The 23,712-nt window shown below is 52.6% G+C and overlaps 1 protein-coding gene across 4 annotated transcripts in view; it reads right to left on the bottom strand.

Annotated features, from left to right (window-relative positions):
• Positions 1-23,712, bottom strand: part of RGS12 (regulator of G protein signaling 12) — a 116,921-nt gene that overhangs the window by 31,200 nt on the left and 62,009 nt on the right. For all 4 annotated transcript variants that reach the window (XM_049630213.1, XM_049630216.1, XM_049630217.1 and 1 more), the window contains one exon: positions 23,250-23,271. In XM_049630213.1, the coding sequence (XP_049486170.1) occupies positions 23,250-23,271 (22 nt within the window). The remainder of the gene's footprint in view (positions 1-23,249; positions 23,272-23,712) is intronic.

The raw sequence follows: 23,712 nt of genomic DNA, 5'->3' as shown, positions 1-23,712 counted from the left end.
TCAGCTGCAGGGGGAAACCCGGGGGGAGCCTCGGGCCCCAGGACAGTCCTTCCGTCTCTGGGTGGCGGGATGGGGTAGACCGGATGGGCTCGGAGGCCTCTTGATTTTCTCCTTGGGGCAGAAACTAGCATCTGCAGGGTTTGGGGCCAAAGCACAAATAAAGGACTTTGTGTTGTGTATCCAAACATTGAAAACGCAGTGGAGCTGACATACTGGTAAATAAGCCACGTTCTGTTAGCCCACTTCCAAGAACGCAACAGACCAGCTTGAATTGCGAATTCTGGAACTTGTCTGACCTGTGCACGGAGACGTGGCAGCATGGTGGGGGGCTGCCTGCCCGCCCCCCGCCCTCTCTTCCCACCCTAGCTCCGTCCCCACCAGCCGCACACCCCAGTCTGTCACATCATCCCCGCCACAGCGGCCACCCTGCGGACCTGGGTGTTCACTTCATCCCCCAGTTGCCAACAAATGTAGAGCAGCAGGGCCGTTTTTCTGAAAGAAACCGCATACAGAGTCCTCTTGGGTGGTCTGGCTTGGCCGAGGAAGGGAGAGGGCACAGAGGACAGCAGGTGGGGCAGACCCCGGGTAGGCCCCATTCTGCTCCGCCTGGCACAGCTCCTCTCCTTCAGGAAAACTCCTGCCGGTAACGACTGAGCCCTACTGATAATCAGAATAAAATGTTTTTGGAACCTACAGCGCTTCCTCAAGACAGGTCTAGAAATCACTGCTCTAACTCAATCAGCCCATTTTACAAACAGAGTTGCTGAGGTCAGAAGACGCCCCGTGGCCCGCCTGACGGTGGCCGGTGACAGGGCCAAGACCACAGGCATGCCCTCCAACGGCGAGGCCCCCGGTGCCGCCACAGCCAGATCGCACAGCCCCGCGATTCTTATGGAACTTCAGGGGCATGAAGACACGTGGGCCCAGAGCCGAAATCTAAATTCTGAGTCTATCCTGGAGTCAGTACCCGAAGTCGGATTTATCACTTTCTGGCAGAGCAGAGCAGGCACACTTTCCACGTCTGAAATGACACAAGTCCTTCTGGAGAGTGAAATGCCAAGCAGATGGGGGGAAATGCCGGGAGAGCTCACGAGGCCACACGAGTGGGCAGAACAGTAACCGAAAAGGGTCAGTGTGGGAAGTGTGAGGCGACAGGCGGAGACGGGTGCCTCTTGTCACCCGTCACACTGAATTTTCAGGATTCCGGTCTCAGGGCCACCCGCGACGACCACACGTGGCTGGCAGACTGAAGGTGGCATCTGACCACAGGGAGCCTCCAGGACCCCCCAAAAAGGGACACGGGACATTTCCCAAAGATTAGTCCTAATCAAATGCATTTATTCCGCTGGTTTCAACCTAAACCCTGTGCCTCACTCACTCACTCACTCGTTAATTCTCTGTGAAAGTAATTCCCTCCGTTCCAACGGGTAAGACACGTACACTGCGCGAAGGCAGCCTTCTCTCTCGCTCGCCCCAACGGCCACACATAAACTGCACACCTCCCGGCCACATCCTGTCCCTGTCTACAGCACACTGCCCGACGCAGAAGCCCAGGGACCCCCAATCTGGAGCTCCGTGAGGAAGACCCAAAATGCTGCTAAACTGTCCCCACAGCCAGGGTAGGGCCGCCCACACCAGATACTAAAGGCACCGCCAGGAGCCCCAAGCCTGCACCAAGGCGGTGCAGGTAGAGATGAGGCGAGGGTACCTTCCCCAAAAGGCCTGGGGCTGGAGGGCTGGCCCTCAAGGAAGGAGAAGCCTCCAGGATACACAGTCATGAAGGAGGCTTGAGGCAGGAAATGTCCTTCATCAGAGGCAGCACCTAGGGACCGCTCCTGCGAGAGCAAGGAAGGCCATACGGAGACGAAGGAAACGTCCTACTTCATACGTCAGGCATAAACTGTGCGGCCATAGCTGGGGGTTTCCAGGGCAGTTATGATTTCACATCGCTTTGACGAAGGTGGCATGGCAGACGTGAAACTAAACACAATGTAATAGCCGTGCCTCTTCTATGGTTTCCAAAGAAAACAATCAAATACAATCACGAATGAAAGAGGAGAGATCACAACCACCACCGCAGAAATACGAACAATAATAGGAGAATATTATGGGCAAGTATACGCCAATAAAATGGGCAATCTGGAAGAAACGGACAAATTCCTAGAAACATATAAACTACCAAAACTGAAACAGGAGAAAATGGAAAATTTGAACGGGCCCATATCCAGTAAAGAAACTGAATCAGTAATCAAAATTCTCCCAACAAACACGAGTCGAGGGATGGATGGCTTTCCAGGGGAATTCTGCCAAACATTTAAAGAAGAGTTAACACCTATTTTCTTGAAGCTCTTCCAAAAAATAGGAATGGAAGGAAAACTGCCAAACTCTTTCTATGAAGCCGGCATTACCTTGATTCCAAAACCAGACAAAGACCCCAATAAAAAGAAGAACTATAGACCAATATCCCTGATGAATTTTTGTAGATGCAAAAATTCTCAACAAGATACTGGCAAACCAGATCCAATAATACAGTAAAAGAACTATTCCCCACGACCACATGGGATTTATTCCTGGGATGCAGGGCTGGTTCGATATCTGCAAATCAATCAATGTGATATATCACATTAATAAAAGAAAGGATAAAAACCATATGATCCTCTCAATAGATGCAGAAAAAGCATTTGACAAAATACAGCATCCTTTCTTGATAAAAATCCTCAAGAAAGTAGGGATAAAAGGAGCATACCTCGAGATCACAAAAGCCACATATGAACGACCCAACAATAATATCATCCTCAATGGGGAATAACTGAGAGCTTTCCCCCTAAGGTCAGGAACAAGACAGGGATGTCCACTCTCGCCACTGTTATTCAACATAGTATTTGAATTCTTAGCCTCAGCAATCAGACAACACAAAGAAATAAAAGGCATCCAAATCGGCCAGGAGGAGGTCCAACTTTCACTCTTCTCAGATGACATGATACTCTATATGGAAAACCCAAAAGATTCCACCAAAAAACTGCTAGAACTGATTCATGAATTCAGCAAAGTCTCAGGATATAAAATGAATGCACAGAAATCGGTTGCATTCCTATACACCAATAATGAAGCAGCAGAGAAATCAAGGAATCGATCCCATTTACAATTGCACCAAAACCTAAAATACCTAGGAATAAATCTAACCAAAGAGGTGAAAAATCTATACACTGAGAAGTATAGAAAGCTTATGAAAGAAACTGAAAAAGACACACACACACACAAAAAGGAAAAACATTCCACATTCATGGACTAGAAGAACAAATATCGTTAAAATGTTGATCCTACCCAAAGCAATCTACACATTCAATGTAATCCTTACCAAAGTAACACCAGCATTCTTCACGGAGCTAGAACAAACAATCCTAAAATTTGTATGCAACCAGAAAAGACGCCGAATAGCCAAAGCAATCTCGAAAAAGAAAACCAAAGCAGGAGGCATCACAATCCCAGACTTCAAGCTATACTACAAAGCTGTCATCATCAAGACAGCATGGTACTGGCACAAAAACAGACTAATGGAACAGAAGAGAGAACCCAGAAATGGACCCACACACGTATGGCCAACTAATCTTTGACAAAGCAGGAAAGAACATCCAGTGGAATCAAGACAGTCTCTTCAGCAAGTGGTGCTGGGAAAACTGGACAGCGACATGCAGAAGAATGAACCTGGACCACTTTCTTACACCAGACACAAAAATAAACTCAAAATGGATGAAAGACCTAAATGTAAGACAGGAAGCCATCAAAACCCTCGAGGAGAAAGCAGGAAAAAGCCTCTTTGATCTTGGCTGTAGCAACTTCTTACTCAACACGTCTCCAGAGGCAAGGGAAACAAAAGCAAACATGAACTGTTGGGACCTCATCAAGATAAAAAGCTTCTGCACAGCGAAGGAAGCAATCAGCAAACAAGGCAACCGACAGAATGGGAGAAGATATTTGCAAACAACATATCAGACAAAGGGTTAATATCCAAAATCTATAAACAACTTATGAAACTCAACACCCAAAAAACAAATAACCCAGTGAAGAAATGGGCCAAAGACATGAACAGACACTTCTCCAAAGAAGACATCCAGATGGCCAACAGACACATGAAAAGATGCTCAACATCATCCATCATCAGGGAACCACAAATCAAAGCCACAATGAGATACCACCTCACACCTGTCAGAATGGCTAACATTCACAACTCAGGCAACAACAGATGTTGTCGAGGATGCGGAGAAAGAGTGTCTCCTTTGCACTGCTGGTGGGAATGCAAACTGGTGCAGCTGCTCTGGAAAACAGTATGGAGGTTCCTCAAAAAATTAAAAACAGAACTACCCTACGACCCAGCAATTGCACTACTAGGCATTTATCCAAGGGATACAGGTGTACTGTTTCAAAGGGACACATGCACTCCCACGTTTATAGCAGCGCCATCGACAATAGCCAAAGTATGGAAAGAGCCCAAATGTCCATCAAGAGATGAATGGATAAAGAAGATGTGGTATTATATATACAACGGAGTATTGCTCGGCAATCAAAAAGAATGAAATCTTGCCATTTGCAACTACGTGGATGGAACGGGAGGGTATCATGCTAAGCGAAATAAGTCAGTCAGAGAAAGACGAATATCATATGACTGCACTCATATGAGGAATTTAAGATAAAAAACAGATGAACATAAGGGAAGGGAAGCAAAAATAAGATAAAAACAGGGAGGGGGACACAGAGAAGAAACTGAGGTTGTTGGCGGGGTTGTGGGTGGGGGGGATGGGCTAAATGGGGGATGGGCATTAAGGAGGACGCTTGTTGGGATGAGCACTGGGTATTATACGTAGGGGATGAATCACTAAGTTCTATTCCTGAAATCACTATTACACTATATGTTAACTTGGATTTAAACTTTTTTAAAAAAGAAAAAGAAAACGATCAAACTTAAAAAGTCACTTGTCCAAACCCGGTCACCACGCTGGCCCCGTGTTCCCTGGGGGCCTTAGCAAGTCCACGCAGAGAAGGCCGGCGCTCCCCTGCCCCTCCTCCGCAGTGGGGACCGCTGATGGGCAGGGCCCCAGGGCTGCAAAAGCACTCTGTCTTCCAGCGGGTTGTGCTAAAGACTTGAGGGGCCCACCTCGCAGGCCGGCCACAGGGACCCGTGAAGCCTGACCCTCCTACGCGACGAGCAGATGATCGGGGCTCCACCATACGGGAGCCCACCCTCTGCATTTTCTTCCCAAAGCCGGGTGGGGACAGCGAAGATGAACAGGAGGTAAATGGGCTGCCCCTGGTTCTCGTTCATTCAATAGATACTCGTTGGAGGCCCATGCTGCGGCAAGCTCTATCCTAGGAGCAGGGGCCTCCGACCCGGCGCCACCTGGCACAGGTGTGGTGAGGCACAGGGTGGTCCCTGGGCTCACGTTGCCCGGTTCCCAGCTTGGGCGAGGTGCTCACCCTTGTGTGAAACTGCGCTAAGAGCCATGTACTGACCGCAGGGATACTGGGAGAACGCCACTGCTGGCCGAGCATCGTGCCGAGCAGGACCGGGCGCGCAGGAGGCACTCAGTAATACTGGCTGAATAAGTGGGTCGTGTGTCCCAGATATGAGCTAGTGCTACGGTACAGGCTAAAAGGCACGTAACTTCCAATTACATACGTCTTGCGGTTTTAATGCACGATTGATTTTCTCCTTTAAAAAATTTAAACATAAATGTAAAATCGCTGTTAATCATCACCTAAAATCCTGGCCCTAGCTCCCCTCCCCAGAGAAAACCCATCTTATTAATTTGAGGTTGATTCCTCCCAATATTTTTAATGCTTTTACCAACATATACACATCCCCATAGAAACAATGTATATTGTTTAGGAAAGCTACTAGTTTTTATCTCTCTAACAGAAACTAATTCCGTTAGTTCTAAAAGGTCTGGCCAAGCACATTGATGTGCTTTGGGCTTTCTCGTTGGATGCTAATATCGTTCGAGAATAATGATCATTTGGTTTCCTCCTCTCCAAGTCTTTTGACCTTATTTCCTCTTCTCGCCTAATCGTGTTGGCCGGAATCCCCAACACAATGCTACATAGTTGCTGAGACAGGGAACATCCTCGCCTTATTCCTGGCTCTAGTGGGAGGCTTCTGATGTTTAACTGTCAAGTGTGACTTTTAAAAATCCCAGTGGGCAATTCTATCAGATACTCTTCTAGCCTCTATTGTGATAGTCACATGGTTTGACTCCTTCACTCGATTACCACAGCCCACAGCGCGATCTGTTCCTGTGCCTGTGATGTTCCACCGCCAAATGTAATCAAGCCCCACGAAGTCAGGGATCTCGTTTTGTTCACAAGTGTGTCCCCAGGGCTCAGAACAGGTCTTAGAGGAAGGCTGGAGAAAGGAAGAGCTCAAAATATAATTGCTAAATGGATAAATGGTTAGTTCTGCCTGATTATTTCCTTCACCTTCATTTCATTTCTTTTCTTTTCTGTTTTCCTCCCTTCTTATGCTGAAAGATCAGCTCCTGTACTTTCTAACTGTTCATTTTTACAATGTATACATTTAACGCTAGGAAGTTTTCTCTGAAAACCACTCTGGCTACGTCCCACTGCTGTCAATATGGAGCACCACGATCTCCGGGCGGTTCTAAATTGTACTGTAATTTCCCTTTTAATTTTCTCCTCGACCCGTGGATTATCTGGAAGTAAAATTTTGAACTTCCAAGTGTCTGGATTATTTTTTGTTGTCTTTTTGTGATTGACATCTTTTTAATTATACTGCTGTCAGTAGACGTGCTCTGTAGGCTATAAATATTTTTAAAGTTCGTAGCAACTACGTTTCTGGCATAGGACAGAGTCAACTTTGGTGACTACTTCACACACCTTCGCAAAAAAAGTATTTTTTCTATCGGGTATAAAGTTCGACATATGCCCGTTAGATTTTCCATCTTCTCATTCAAATACTCTGTAGTCTTACTGTTTTGTTTTGTTTTGTTTTGTTTTTTATTTAATCAGCTTAATCTCGTAGTTTCTGAAAAGGTATGTTACAGGCGCCCCCCTGGGAGCACTGTCCACTTGTACTGCGGTCCCATCTCAGTTTCCTTTATGAAGGAGATGCCCTATTTGTGGCGCACGGAGCCCCTCTTTGTTCTTCTTATATATTTTTTTCCACCTTGAATCATTTTGTCTGAGATTAATATTGTCATACCAGCTTCTTTCCCCTTAGTATCTGCCTGTTAGATCTTTCATTTAAGTATTTCAATCTGCCAGTGTTGTTTTAAAGGTGGACTTTTAACAAGCTAGGTGGAGAGCGGACAGTGCGTGCCGTTTGAGGCTTTCTCTCCCACTGATCTCCCATCGTCTTCAGGACCTGTCCGAGGCTCCTCCTCTGCCCGGCCCCTCCGGGCAGTTTTGTCTCCTTCCAATGTTCAATGAGCCCGAAATGCGATCCAAACGGCCACAGCAGCACTAACGAAGGCAGCTCCCGATGACGCGCCGGGTGCTGCTCTCAGTGAGCCGCGTGCGTTGACTCCCCTGACGCTCACGAGAACTCTGTGAGATTGGTCCCAGGACCCCACTGTGCAGATGGGAGAACTGAGGCACACCGCCAGTGACGGGGGCCCGCTGCCTCTCACCCCTCCAGGCCCCACTCGGCCCAAAGCTTTGAGACCCTTCTTCCCTGCACCATCTTTAATTTTCCAAGCTTACCAAGGCATTCAATCCCACCATCACACCGGTGACCCCCAAATGTGTTTCCAGGCCCAGCTTTCCTGCAGTCTATACTCGCGTATCCAACTGTATATACAACATCTCCCCTTGGAAACTGATGAGCACCTCGAAAACCCCGGGTCCAAAGCAGAACCCTGGTTATCACCACCGCCCCCCCATCCGTTTCTCCCCATCCACTCCTTCCTGTCCCTGCAAATGCCATGGTCATCCCCGCGGGCACCCAAGCGGAAACCCAGGGGTCGGCTTTGGGACCCTCTCACCTCACTCCACTCCCCCTCCACGGTGGTCATTCTCTCAGGTTTCCCGCTGCTCCCAGCTGCCCCTTCTCGGCTTTTCCTGACTCCTCCTGTCTCCCCGAACCTGCACTAGGGCGAAGCCCAATTCAGGTTTCAGGCTCGGCTTTGCTTGGCCACACGACCTCTGGCTGGGCCGGGCCCCACACCCCTGCCTCCCCAACTGGCATCACACCTGACCACAGTTTGCCAGTTACCCAGAGGCAGGTATGGCCTTCCCACCGGTTTTCCTCTGATGTGACAGGTCACCTTACGTGCAAACCCTCGAAAGGTCACGAACATTGCAGACTTCTCCCTCACCTTCTTTTGGACAATGGAATCTATTTGAGGGTGACGCATTAGCCTGAAATCATCTCAATGAATCCTAGCTGTAGATATTCAAAGGGCCAGTCATCTAAAAGAAGTCGTTTTTAAAAGACAAATCAACCAAACCAGATTTAGTATTTATTGCCAGGGCAAAGCAGTAAGTGGCTACGTACTGAAGTTCACAAGTGGATAGTTGCAAAACAATTCTCTTAAGCCCAGCTGTCTTAATGTCAACGGCTGTCTGTGGCTTTCTAGTAACATTTCCAGCGAAAGCATCACACACAGACTCCCGAAGTGCTAGGTCCCAACCAGCTCGGACAGAAGTGAAGACGACCCCAAAACCAAGACCGTCAGTGGCTTACAGGTCGGCTCCAAACCCTGCAAGAACATGAGAAGGGCCTGGGAGAGCCACAGCAACCCCGGAGGCACGCAGAGACGAGACTACGACCCAGGTCTCAGAACGCACTGAGAGCGACAGTAATTACAGCAGGAAGCGTCAACCCAGTGACAGACAAAGAGGCCACTGGAACAAAAGGCAGGGGCCAGAAACAGACTCGCAGATACATGGTTACCTGATAAGGGTGCAGCTTCGGTTCAGTGAGGAGAGGAGCAGCGTGGCCACACGTGGGGCTGGGTCCTCTGGGTCTCGGGCGGGGGAGAAGGAGTGTCGTCCCCTAGCTCGCACTGGGCACAAGGAAGGAACTGGTTCCCGGTGATCCGAGATTTCCGTGTGAAACACTAAAACAATGGTTTTACCCTCATGGTCAGGGGAAGGGCAAGGCCTGCTCTAAAAGGACAGAAAAAGCATCACCAGAAAGGAAAAATGATAAAATGGATATTACGATTAAAAACTTAAAAAATAGTTTTTTTAATTTTAGTTTTTATCTATCTTTTTTTTTACATTTATTTATTTTTGAGAGAGAGAGAGAGAGAGAGAGACAGAGCACAAGTGGGGGGGGGGGCAGGGCGGGGCGGAGAGAGAGGGAGACACAGAATCCAAAGCAGGCTCCAGGCTCTGAGCTGTCAGCACAGAGCCCGATGTGGGGCTCGAACCCACAAACTGTGAGATCATGACCTGAGCTGAAGTCGGACACTTAACCGACTGAGCCACCCAGGCGCCCCAAGATTAAAACCTTCCAGTCAGCGAAAAGACTCTGCTAGGGGAATGATCAGGTGCGTTGTGGAGAGGGGCTTCCCTGCACACGTAAACTCAACACAAAACGTATTTCTAGAAATATTTTAAAAATTTTTCTAGAAATCAATAAGGAAAGGCAGACAACCTGACAGGCGCTTCACAAAGAGGATATCCAAGCGGCCAAAAACGTGAAAGGTGCTCAATTCATTAGTCACCAGGGAGCCACAAGCGGAAACCAACCCCGATCCGGTGCCCGTATCCCCGTTCAAGGGCTGAAATAAACAACGTGAAGCGTGGCGGGGGATGGGGGGGGAAACACCCAGAACCCCACACGTGCTGGTCAGCACACACGCCATAAAGTCGTCTGGGGACACCGTGTGTCCCGCCTGGTACGCACCAGCACCGCGACCCAGCCTGCCACGACACAAACGCCCCCCCCGCCCCCGCCGGGTGTCATCCGTGAGCCCTGCCCATGCAGGCGCGCCACAGCAGGGCCCCCGGCGGCAGCCAACAGTCAGAACCCGCTCGGGTACCACTGACGGTCCCGTGGGTGCGTGGACAGTGACGTGCTCGTAAGGTAGCGCCACGCGGTGAGGAGAGCGCACAGCTATTGACACGCCCAACACGCACAAAACCCACGAACCTCAAGTTCAATGAAAGGAGCCGGGCGCTGGGGAGGGCGCAACGCGGGGCTGCGTTGTGTTTAGGTTCAAAACAGGCAACGCTTCCCGAGGGGGCCAGCGGTGGTGCTAATGGTCCGCGCTGGGCACAGGGACTGAAAGGGGGCCCGAGGGGCCTCCGGGTGCTGGTGACACAGTGTGTTCGCTTTGTGAAAAGTCCTCAGGCCACGACGCACCTGCAGCATGTGGCTGATTCTCCAACAGAAAGTTCTCACGGCTTAAAGAACAGTTGCCACAGAAACACATCCGAAGCGTCTGAATGAAACGAAATCGCGAAGCGGGAGAAGAGAAGGAAAAGCGGACTTTCCCGATTAGTACCACTTAATGCCAAATGTAACTTGGTATGATGAAACAAGTGATTCCCATTAGACCCTGTCATCGGCTTTCCTTTCTAGACTTGTTATCTACGTTTAATATATTCAAATTGGCCAAGACTGAGTTTTGGGACTTGTTGTTAGGGGGGAAAAAACGGGGAACTCTCATAGGTGACTGTCCTGTGTTGTGTTCCAAGCGGATGTTATCGGGCGGGGCGGGGGGGGGGGCAGTAACCGTGCATCTGTGCTTGGCGTGTCCCCAGCACCGGGGGACGGGACCGGCATACACGATCTGCGGGAGGGGACAGCGGTGCGCCCTGAAACAACACGGGTCTGAGGACGGGGAGGCCAAGCGTGAGGGAAGCTGGCAGAGAGGGCCGAGGGCACACCAGGCGCGGCACGGGGCAGGGGCCCTGGTTCCTCGCCTTCCTCTTCCGGCCAAACCCAACCTGGGGCAGACCCTTTCCTCCCAAATGACGGCCCCTCTCCACAGCGAATTCTTGAAGAGAAGTCACTGCTGCCTCAGTGGCCGGAGCTTGACTAACGTGAGCCAACTCAAAGGGAGGCCTGCGTAGAGCTGGGGAAACAGGACATCGTGTCAGGACCGTCGGGTTCAGCTGCACTTAAAACATCCACAGGAGCCTGTCAGCACCAACGAACCGGGACGAGCGAGGGGCACACAGATTTGCTTCTAGCGCTAGGGACAGGCCGAGCGCCAACACACCTAGGCGAAGCTACGGGACAACCCGTCACGGGCCGCCTGTCCACACGCTGCTCCGCGGGCAAGCGCGAGCGCGGCCGCCAGACCTCCGGTCAGAGGAAGGGCGCCTCCCGGGGCCTCTGGGGTCCCCTGCGCTAATTCCTGGAGACAACTGGGTGCTGTTGGCCACAAAGGATGTCCCCCAAACGGGTGGCAGAGCCGAGTTATAAGGAGTTAGGACGGCCACAGGGGTCCCGCCGCGGTAGAGCCAGGGCACGGCTTCCTCATCCACGTCACTGGTTCACTCCGGTGCCGCTAAATTCTACCAGAATATTACCCGCACGTGAAGCCAGCCAAAGCTTGCTGGATCCCAGAATTAGGTGCTCGCTCATTCACCGGCTGTTCCTAGCGCCCGAGACTGAGTCAGGTATTGGATACAGCGGGGACAGGGCTGGGGTGATGACCGCCCGCTCGTTCTGGGTTGTGAGGGCAGCTGTTGCCCTACAGGTAATGGGAAATCACGGAAGTTCCTTGTGCAAGAAAGCGTCATGGTCTGAGTTCTGTTCAGAATTTTTAAGAGACCATCTTAAGAGACTGCAGGGCTGGGGGATTTCCGAGTCCCAGCCAGTCCTTGTGGGATGCCTGCCCCTCGAAGGAGACCCCGCCTGTGTTAGGCTTCAGTCGTGTGGCTCACAGAGCCTACCATAAAAGCTACGTTGGACTTGCCCTAAAAAGCCTAAAAAGAAGCCTCAAAGGGATCAAACCAACCCACAAATAGCTTAACTGCCCATTACACAAACTTCCACACTCTTCAAAGGAAGACAACAAAACCCAGCACACAGCTGAAAATCTCTAGACAAGTGAAGACGCAGAAAAATGTGACCTGTAACCAGGCAACAGAACAGACCTGGGAACGACAGTGATGGTGAGTCAGCAGCCAAGGACGTGAAGACACGTAGCCATATTGCAAACACGCTCAAGGGTGCTAGGAAAGCAGCGAGGAGAGAGATGACGGGCTGTAGGAGGCACAGGGGCGCTGCTGAGACAAAGACACAGCCTCTGAAGCGGGTGGGTCACGGGATGGCATTAGCGTATATTAGACACCGTGGAAGAGACCAGTGAGCTTAAAGACAGAGCTAAAGAATCTACAAAGGGTGAAGCATAGGAGAGAAAAAGAAGGGCTGAAAGTGCACATGTCTCCACGGCAGTAGGAAAAGCTCAAGGGGCCAATGTTCTTCTGATTCAAGTAGGAAATACCTGATCCTCACGAATCCCCAAAAGCAGGTACACAAACAAAGCCAACTCAAGAATTATCCTAGTTAAGTTGCTGAAAACCAGTGATAAAGAGAAAATCTTAAAAGCTTTCTAAGTGGTATGCCCAGAACCATACACTTTATATTCTTACAGTTTATCTACCACAGAGATAAGGGTTCTTTTCCCAATTTGCACAAAAACTACTCTGCTAGGAGAGCCCCTGGGAAAAGGGCCCTCAGGGTCTACTTCAACTTTTTTTTTTAACGTTGATTATTTTTGAGAGACACAGAGAGACAGAGTGTGAGCAGGGGAGCGGCAGAGAGAGAGGGAGACACAGAATCGGAAGCAGGCTCCAGGCTCTGAGCCGTCAGCACAGAGCCCGACGCGGGGCTCGAACTCACAAACTGAGATCGTGACCTGAGCCGAAGTTGGATGCTTAACTGACTGAGCGACCCGGGGGCCCCCAAAACTTTCCTCTACATTATTCTAGCGAAATTTCCGACCCAATCTATAAAATACTTTCTCTCAGCAACTTTATAAATATTCTGAGGGTGAACATTCTAGAATTTTTAGACCATTTTGAAAGTCCTTTGGTAAAAGCCCTCCAGCATGTCAAACAATATTCTTCAGCAGGCTCTTCATGAAAGTGTAGCACGCACAGAAAAATGCACAAATCGCAAGTGCACGGTCAGATCTGCACGAGGGAACGCAGCCCCAGCTCCCAGATCAAGAGGCAGAACCTGAGTGGCCCAGAGCGCTAACCATCCCCTGGCGGGAACAGAGGACTCACTGAAACGGTCCGGTCCGTACACTCCACTCTTTTCACACCGCAGATTCCTAAGAGAGGCGTTTTCCACCAAGAATCGAAGTAATCCATTTCCTTGGCGTAGGAAGGCCACACGCCTGCTTCCAGGGAGGGCCTCTCGGGGAGGACGAGGAATGGATGGGTTGGGGGGGGGAGGGGGCCTCCCCTGTGATTTTCATGCTGGAGAAAAAAGGTCTAAAGCAAATATGCCCAAATGGTAACATGTATCACTTCGGGGAGGCAGGTATGTGCTCACTGGCTTTATTAACTTTGAACGTGTATTCGCTGGGGAAAAAAAAAAAAATCACAACAAAAATAATTACTAATAAAAACGCTCTCCAAACATCTCGCAGAACTGAAGGCAACGAGCACACTGGAAGGCATCTCGGCAGAAAGCAAGTCCCCGTGCTTCCCCGAAACTAAAATCTACTGTCTGACTGGTGCTTACAAATACTTAGTACTTCATACCCTATAAATACACTCTGTTATTCTGGGTATAATTTTTCAGTTCTAAAACAAACCATAAGGAATGTGATGTATTAAACCAAAATAAAGAACTCTGGTTAAAACAGCCCCTCTCGCACAGCAAATTACAAACTAACATTTCAGCTCTTCTATTTAGCAAACAGTTTTGAAAAATGCGCAATTAGGCGGCACCGCCTTTCTGATGAGGAAAGTGGGAATCCACCGAAACTGGACAAAAACACACGGCATCCCTCTGAAACCTTTTACATCTTTCTCGTCCATCATTTCATAGACCACAGTTCCCCTGGCCACAAACACTCAAGATTCCAGCACTCTGCTCGGAGGTTAGCCCCCAGTCACTCTATCGGCAGGGGTCACCTCCTGTCAGGGCTCGCAAGCAGCCTGACGCTCTGTGCCTGCACCGCGATCCCCCAGACGGCGGAGAAGACAGGACACAGACGGAGGGGACGTGCCCAGAGGGCGGCCTGGGAGCCGTGCGGCTCCACGTGGCAGGAGCCCAGGGAGCACCCGTCATGGGATCCAGACGCGTGTGGAGTTTCACAGGAGGCGCCACTTCTTTCCAGGAACAAGCACAAACAACAGGGAGTCTGTCTGTGAGTTGCAGGAAGAGGTCAAGGCAGAGGCTCTCCAAATCCCAGCACCCGAGACAGGAAGAGTCACTCCTGGACACCAAAGTTTACTATGAATGTGAAGCCGGTGGAACTCAGAGCCTCGAGGAAGAGCCACAAGGAGAGCTGGAGGAAGGAGAGACCCCAGAGATGGGAAATGGGGGTGCTCCCTTGGGTCTGATCTAGGCCACACCCACCATCGTTCACTGGGTGTCCAGCCGGGATGAAGGAGGGGACAGAACCTGGAAAGACACAGACAGCCCGTGAGCTGTGATCAGCCCTCATCAGGTGTGTTCAAACTTTCAGGGGTGGGTGGGTCCCTCGCTGAGCCCTGGAGACAGAGTGGCCAGACCCAAGTCCCTCACCACCCGTCCAGGGGAGCAGGTGAGAAGGAGGATTGTAAAACTCTCATCTATAGCAACCTACTTTCCTCTTTCATTTCCTAACTTTGTTCTATAGAACAAAGTTCTACTTAGAAACAAAACAAGCCTGCACAGGGCAGCTCCCCAGGGACGTATGGCACGTGGAACAGGCCCGCAGGCTCCCCTTTCCCACACACCTCCAGGGAGGGGTGGGGCAGCAGATTGAAAATCAGACACAAACTGAACAACAGCAACCAAAGGAGGAGGCAGTCTCCTGCCATGAGCTTCAAACAGGAGAAAGGAAAAAAAAAAAAAAAAAAAAAAAAAAAAAAAGGAGGGGTAAAAAAGCCAAGGAAAGATTAAAAAAGAAAAAAAAAACCAAAACACTTGTGACAGGTTCTATGCCTGGCCCACCCCTGAGTGCCTAGCAGTTGTCCTGGGAAAGGAGGTGACACAACAAGACCCCAAACATTCTCAGTAAGGGCAGGATAACGGGGAACCTGGGGACAGTCGAGCATAAACCGTTGGGGGTGGATTCCTCGCTGGCACCGAGGATCTTGCCTGGGCGGGGGGGGGGGGGCGCGGGTAGGATACAGAGACTCAGTGCTGCAGCCTCTCTGGGCTTGAGAACGTCGTTGCCAGAAAACAGCGATCCAGGTCACGGGGGCCTGCTGACCTAAGTAGATGGGAAGATGAATTGACAGATGGGTAAATGGATGGGTGGGTGGAAAAACCAATGGATGGATGATGGATGGCTGAATGGCTGGCTGGATGGATGGATGGAAAGACACATGGATGGATGGTGGATGGATGGATGGATGGATGGATGGATGGATGGAAAGACAGATGGATATACGGGTGGGTGGGTGGATGGATGGAAAGACAAATGGATGGCTGAATGGCTGGCTGGCTGGATGGATGGAAAGACACATGGATGGATGGTGGATGGATGGATGGATGGATGGATGGAAAGACAGATGGATACACAGGTGGGTGGGTGGATGGATGGATGCGCCCATGGATGAGGGAAGACATATAACATGCAAGAGACAGAGACAAAGTTTGGTCCAGAAGGAAACACGACCTAAACAATGTTAAAACTCTTCCTGTTCTATGAGAGAACAGAGAGAAAACACCACTGATAAAACAAATTGAGGACAAGATCAAGAAATACTATTATAGAACCAATAAAAAGTAAAAAAGAGAAAAGTTATGCCTGAAAATCAAATTAATGTCATAGGAAAAAAGACTTTTGCAACTAAATTGCCTTTTAAGTATGGTGAGAACAGACTGATTCTCGATGAAGCAGAAACGTGAGGAAAAGAGAGCCTGTGGGCTCAGGAACCTGCCAGTGAGACCCAGTGAAAGAGTGACACTGAGAAGGCTGGCTGAAGGGCTGAGGGTGGGCCTCCTCTCTTCCCCTCCACACGGGACCCTCACTCCTCTCCCCCTGTCCATACAGGATCCACACACAACCGCAGCTCACAGCCACGGGCCCCAATTATGATGTTATAGCTACGCATTCTGCCGGCGAAATGTACCCTGGGGCCAGGAACCCAGGAGAGGTGGGAACAGAGGAGGAGGGAGGGAGCTGCGAGCCGCGCCTCCCACGGGGTCTGAGCCACCGAGCAGCCTGAGCGCCCCCCGCCTGGTCCTGCCTGCCCGAAGGCACACCCCCGGAGAGCCCTGATCCGCCCTCGCGTCCTGGCGTGTCTGGCGCCCTGTCCACCTGCCTCAGCTGCTGTCTGTAGGGACACCCGTGGGGACACTCGCCTGTTTCAGGCTTGCCGGGTTTGGGTTGGTCTTTCAAAACCGTTTTCTCCGTTGCTTTTCTTTTAATGACTTAACGTATTTATAATACACATGTCTCATTTTACCCCAAAAGGTCGTTTTCCTCAAGGATGGAATATGTAAAAATAAAGTGGGTATTAAATGCCAGGGGCTGGGAGGAGAGACGTGGCGTCGGAGTCGGGTACATCTGCTCCGAGCCGCGCGGCTGCCGTGATCCCACACGCGGTCCTCCCTCTTGGAGCCCCAGCTCTCCCAGCCTCTCGCCTAAACGGGTCGCCGTCTGTTTCCGGGGTCCGGCTTCCCTGGCGGAGCACCACCTGCGGCTCACCGGTGTCGACGTGTGCAGCCGCAGGGGGCGTGATCTCAGGGCACGCGAGCGACTCACCTGTTCTGACGCACGTCTGCACCTGCCTAATGGGGCGGCCACCAAGACGGAAGCGGAACCGTGTGCACCGTGACAGGCACGGCTGACACACAGCGTGGCTCCCTGGGGACAGGCTCCTCGGCCCTCACCGTGCGCGGCTCCAGCCGGGCCGCCCCCCGGGCTCTTCCAGGCCCCGCGCCTCGCTCAGAAAATGCCAAGGCTGACGGTCTGATCCGCCCGGTGGTGGCCACGTGCTCACGAGCCCCTCCACAGAAGACTCGCAGACCACGGCCGGTAAAGGAGTCACAGCCAAAAAATACACGCAACTCGCACGATTCAACAACAAAAGATCCAAACAACCGGAGAAAAAAGGACTTGCACAGACGCTTCTCCAAAGAAGAGCCGCCGACGGCCAACAGGCGCGTGAGAAGGTGCAGGACATCACTCATCATCAGGGAAACGCAAGTCAAAACGACGGCGAGGGATGGCCTCACCCCCATCGGAGTGGCTATCATCAAAAAGACCAGAAGCCACAGGGGTTGGCGAGGACGCGGAGAAAGGGGACCCTCTTGCGCCGCCGGGGGGAGCGCGAACCGGTGCGGCCACTGTGGAGGACGGGATGGAGGACCCTCCGGCAATGAACTCTAGAACCACCCCACCGCTGGGTACCTGTCCGAGGGACTGAAACCGGATGTCCGCGCCCCCACGTTCACTGAAGCGCTGCTCGCCGTGGTCAAGACACGGAAACAAGTGTCCGTCCGCAGGCCAACCGCGCCCCTTCGAGGCAGGCGAAGAGATAAGGAAACGCTGGGGCATCCACGCGGTAGAATGCCACCCGGCCCTCGAAAAAGAAGGACTTCTGCCTTTGAGACACACGGACGAGCCCAGAGGACATTACGCTGCGTGAGACGAGCCAGACGCAGCCGCTGCGTGTTCTCCCTTGTGCGTGGATCTAAAATACAGCCGACGCCTGATGGGGCGCCGGGCTGGCTCAGTCGGTCAGGGGCCCGACTCCTGGTTTCAGCTCAGGTTGTGAGTTCGAGCCTCACATCGGGCCCTGGGCTGACACTGTGGAGCCTGCTTGAGATTCTCTCTCTCCCTTTCTCTCTGCCCCTCCCCAGCTTGCTAGCTCTCTAAGTAAACAAATAAACTTAAAAAAAAAAAAATAACATACACATGATGCTTGAACAGCATGGGGGTTGGGATGCCCTAACCCTAACCCCAATCCCCACGTAGTCGAAAATCCGAAAATCCGCGCGTAACTTCCAACTCCTCAAAAAATTAACTAGTGACAGCCTACTGTTGACAGGAAGTCTCACCGATGACATAAACAATACACATTTCATATGTTGTATGTATGAGATGCGTATTCTTACAATAAAGTCAGCCACAGAAAAGAAACTGTTACTAAGAAAATCATAAGGAAGATACGCTCACAGGACTGTACTGTATTTATTGAGAAAAAAAACCCTGTACCTAAGCAGGCCTGCGCGGTTCAAACCCACGCTGTCCAAGGCCCAGTGGAGTCCGAGGCACAGACATAAAAGGCAGAATGGTGGTGGGTGAGGGGACACGGGAGACGTTGGCCAAGGTTGACAGGGTTTCACTTAAAAGATGAGTAAGTTCTGGGAATCTAAGGCACAGACGGTGACCACACATCACAGGCTCGTATCGTCCACCTGAGAGTTGCTGAGAGAGTCAATCTTACGGTCCTCGCCCCCGCCCCCCGCCTGCCAACACACAGAGGGAACCACGTGAGGTGATGGGCATGTTAATTATCTCGATTGTAACGGTCATTTCACCACATCGCACACCTTAAACACATACAATTTTTATTTGTCAACCATGCCTCGATAAAGCTGGGAAATACAAAAACGAGATAATTTTGGAAAGAAAAACAAGAAGCCCCTGAGCAGTGTGGGTACTGGTAACAGGGACGTGCCAGAACGCACACAGGCCAGGCACCCAGCGTGGCCGAGGACGTGACGCCTGAACAGGCAGCCCTCCTTCCAGACGGCACCCTTCCCAAGGCCCAAGGTCCCTCCCGTGTGTAACCCTAGTGACGGGCTAAAAATGGCACCTCTAGGGACGCCTGGGCGGCTCAGTCAGTTGAGGGTCCGAGTTCGGCTCAGGTCACGATCTCGCGGTTCGGGAGTTCGGGCCCCGCGTCGGGCTCTGCTGACAGCTCGGGGCCTGGAGCCTGCTTCCGATTCCGTGTCTCCCTCTCTCTGCCCCTCCCCCACTCGTGCTCTGTCTCTCTCTGCCTCTCAAAAATAAAGAAAAATCATAAAAAAAAAAGTATTTTGTAATGGCACCTCTAACCGCACTCCACTCCGATTAGCTACTAAATGATCCTAACCTGCCGCACAGCCTCTTGGCCACCAGTGACAAAGGGACTAACCGGCAGGGGACATCTCCCCGTGTCCCCGCGACTGAGCTCCAAGGACTGAGGCAGGGCAGTTGGCAAAGCCAAGGTCCGCGTTTAGGGCAACAAAGCCCACTCAGTGCCATAGGCTCGGGCCACGTGGGGCTCCTCAGCGGCCTGGTGGCAAGGAGCTCGGTGCGTGGCCTTCCCTGCCACTCCGGGGACACGCCCGCTACCTTCCTGCTGCCCTATGGCTTGTCTTGCTTGGTGTGTGCTTGAACAGGGCGGACAGCAAAACAGGAAAGAGAGCAGGCTTAAAATCAAAGGCCATCTGCATTCAGAAAGCAAACAAGAATTAAAGATCACATGGCTTTCATCTGGTATTATTTCTGGTTTCAAAAAGGTTCCAGCTTCGATGTTAAGAGAATAACCAAAATTAGCAGAATTAAGTGCTATTAGTTTATGGCATGGAGTTTACAAGTGACTTCAAAACTACGTGTCTTTGCGGGGGTGTCCGGGTGGCTCGGACGGTTAAGCGTCTCACTCTTGACTCCGGCTCAGGTCACGATCTCACGGTTCGTGGGATCGAGCCTGCGTGGGATTCTCTCTCTCCCTCTCCCTCTCTGACCTTCCCCTGCTCGTGTTCTCTCTCTCTCAAAATAAGTAAATAACCTTAAAAAAAAAAAAAAGTGTGTCTTTGTCAGTAAGGGGTGATGGATGGCAGCTTCTGGACAAGGACAAAGGGGATGGCCCAGACCTGCCCCGTGTGGCCGGCGCCTGGGTAGGAGACGCCCACCAGCGCCAGGGAGGCCACAGCCTCTGCGTTCGCGTCTCTGCGTTTGCGTTCTATCGAACGGGGTTCTCCTGGCTTGTCTGCTTGTGTGACCGGAGGCTTTCGCCGCGAAGGGAAAACTCTGAAAGCCACTGTTCCAACCCGGGCTCCGGCCCGCACCCGCGCGTCCTGTGAACGCCTTCCTTCAGACGCCCTCTGCACCGCCCGCTGTGCGTGGCACCGGGCCCACGGCGCGGAGGCCGCACGGTGACACAGGGGAGTGACCGGCACGACGGCCCTCGTCAGCAGTGCCGGGCGGCAAGGAAGCCCAGGCTGGTCTCACGGGGAGGCCGGCAGCGGCCCAGGCCTCTCGGAGGCACTGCCACGGGACCCGGAGTGCGCTGGCATACAAGGGGTCTGAGGGACACGTGAGACCGGGGCGGGAGGACGGGGTCACCACCACCCCAGCTCTGAGCAGGCAGGGAGTGGGGCCAGTGAGGTGTCGGGAGGGGAGCAAACCTCGAAGGGACGGCAGTTTAGGCGAAGGGGGTGCAGCCGCAGCCTTCGGGGCCGGGATGCAGGGCAGGGACAAGAAGGCGGCAGGGGACATGCCCCCAAGGGGTCTCTGAGACTCTGGGACCAGCACGCTGGGAGAGGGGAGAAGTGGGAGGCTCGCGCGGGTGACGCAGCGAGCGAGTGAGCGAGCCCGCCGTGTGCCCGGGGTGGGGGCGCTCGCACGGCTCCCTCACACGCCGCGCCTCTCCACCGCGAAAGCACATCTAGGGAGGGCAGAACGCGGTCTGACCTTCTGAGGATGTAGGAGTCGGGTGGGCAGGGACTCCTGGCAAAGCTGCCTGGTACAGAGTGAAAAAGAGAGAGAGAGAAAGCAGGAGAGCGAGCTTCTGTGACAATAAAGCCGCAGGGCTCCGTGGCCCAGGACGGGAGGCCCACGTGCCCCGCTCGCGTCTACACTGGAGGCCCGCGCATTCCCACCGGCCCACGGCCGCCACGTCTGCGCTTCTGCTCCTGGGCCGTGGGCCTCCTCTGTGAGCAAGTGTCTGAATAACTTCCCAAGGGGGAGGGGGGGGGGTCATTACATTTTTAAGCCTCTCTTTAATGCTAGAATGTTCTTCCTTTCCTCAAGGCCAAATCTGCCCCCGGACTCACCCCAGGTCCTGGCGTGCCCTCCACGGAGGCTGGCCTCCATCCAGCCCTGCCTTCTTCACAGGGCGGTCTCTGGCTGCCGGCAGCAATGAGCCCCTCTCCTTCCGAGAAAGCGGGTGGCACTCAAGTTGCCAAAAGTCGCACAACAGCATTGTCCAACTTCCTCCAAATAAAGCCACACAGCTAGATGGTGAGAGGTTGTAAGACACAGGGAGACGCGGGGACACCGCGGGAGGCGGAAGGCAGCCGCGACTGCCGGTGCTTCCGAGTAAATGACTCACCCGTCACCAGAGCCACGCGGGGTGTCCACGTGGACACCGTCCTAACCTGTGAACGGGGTGCTTTCCAGACTGGGTCCCCAGTCCCTGCCCCCCTCCCGTGGAGACTGTGGGGCTGGAGCTCCTAGAACTAGCCCACGAGCGCAATGAGAAACGTTTTCTTCTTATGCTCGGAAGAGAATCGAAGGTGGAAAAGTGATAAAAGTATGAAAAACTAAATAAGACACACACAGGCTGTCGGCGCAGTTCCTGAAATTCGGGGCGTGCTCAAGAAGTAGTGGGCCCTTCCCTACCCACCTCTGCCGCGGAGGGCCTCGCAGGGCACGGGGGCCATCCCCAGAGACGCTGGGGCCCACAGGGCCCGGAGAGGGGGCCCCCACCCGCCACCGCCAGGACACTGCTTCCTTAGCAAGGACACACTGGACCCCAGGTCAGGGGTCCCCCCCCCCCCACGTGGGAGGCCTGGCTTCGTAAACACTGAGTGGACGTCAGGGCCCCCACGCCCACTGCTCACGGGGGGAAAGTGTCCCAGCCTGATCAGGCCTCGTATTTACGGTTAAACTGAACTTCTCACGTGTGTAAGTTTCCTGCAGAAACGAGCATCTTCTACCGGGAAGCATAAACTGGAACAGCAGAAAGGGAATTTTATAAAAACCACTTTTATCCTGGATTTGGTTACCGGTCCTCTTTCTTTTCATTAAGGAAATGGTTCCCGCTCCCAGCTGAAGACCGATTAAATGGCATGACTATCACCGTGTGTGAAAAAGGGAACGTAATTCCTTTTATTAAAATGAATCAATCCCCAAACACAACCTTCAGGATCCATGGTCTCCACCTCAGGTATCAGCACGTTTGTAATTCAAGATGCGCTCCGCGCGTGCCCGCGACCGGCGGCGGCTCCCGGCCCCACCTGCCCTCCGCGCCAGCAGCCCCGTCCAGGGCCCCCCACCCCACCAAAGCCAGCAGTTGTGGGACAACAGAAAGCGTCGAGAAAACCACGCTTCGTTTCTCTCTCCCGGGCAAAACCGGGGCAACCTCGGGCCCCACGGCCGTCCGGCTCCTGCTGCTCGTGTGCGTCAGACCTACGGCCAGCAGACAGCGAGAACACGGGGCTGAGACCTTTCGATAAGCTATAAATCCAACTCTCCAAAGACAGAAGAATAGATTCCTTAAAACATGTAAAACACACACACACGGCTTGTGAGCATAAGGACTTTACGAGTCTTACGAGCGACAGGGAACCACCACGGAGCAAAAATGATAAGGTCACAGCAGGGCAACTGCCAGTGGGAGGGGACATGCCCGGCCACCTCCTTTCTGGACGGAACCCGTGACAGAGCTCCCACACGCTATTCAGAGGCGGGAAGAGGGCTCTCACCTCCTGTCCAGCCCGCAGGCCTCAACTCACCCACTAGGCTGTTCCTAAGAAGGGAACATATCGCACTTCAGTCTCACCCGAATTTCCAGAATTGCTCAAATTCGGCAAGAGCTTTGAAATCTTCACTTGCTGGTTAAAAAGACGGCGTGTTTTAACTTGTCAGCACAGGTGGGATGAGACGTGCTGCAGCCAACGCCCGGACGGCCGCAAGGGCTCCACCCGCTCAAGGTCAGGTTCCTAACATGTCTCTGCAATAAACGGCTTCCAGAACTCGTGTCTCGGTCACCAGGGAGCCATGGGAAGTTCCCCCAAGTCAGCCCTGACCAAAACCCTCCCCCAGAGGACGGGGAAAAGCAAGGAAAACATCTCTTCTGAGTGAATCAATGGCAAATACACTTTCACAATGTGAACAAACACTCGATAAAAATAATAAAAATATACATCAGAAATTGTGACTTACCACCATCAGATACAGTTGCAGACTGAAAGAAAAGAGAGAGAGACATGAGTTAATGAAGCCTCATGACCAAGTCGGGCAACAGCAGGCCTGTCGTCTGAGGAACAAGCCGCCAGGTCCTCCGGAGGGGCTCCCGGCTCCCAGTGTGGGCGTCCGAGGACGACCAGACACCTCAGTGAGTCAGGAGCTCTGCTCCCACTTCCTGGGTGAACCCCGCCCAAGCCGGGCAGGCCGGGGACACGGGGCTCTGCGGAAGTCATCATCCTTTTCATTCGAAAACAACAAATCCCGGCACGTCTGGCATCATTAATAACACGCTGGAGAAACCCGGTTTGGGAGCCCGTCGGTGTGCATCGCCCACAAGCCACACCGGCCCGCGCCAGGCCGCTCTGGCACCTCCGCTTGCCGCGGGGACCGGGCCCCTCCCGGTGACGGTGACAGGTGCCCGGGTGACGGCACGGCAGGG

This window comes from Panthera uncia, chromosome B1 (genome assembly GCF_023721935.1).
Source record: "Panthera uncia isolate 11264 chromosome B1, Puncia_PCG_1.0, whole genome shotgun sequence".
In the NCBI taxonomy this organism is placed as follows: domain Eukaryota; kingdom Metazoa; phylum Chordata; class Mammalia; order Carnivora; family Felidae; genus Panthera; species Panthera uncia.
Note: the sequence above shows the minus strand (reverse complement) of the source record. Positions and strands in the feature narration are given on the sequence as shown.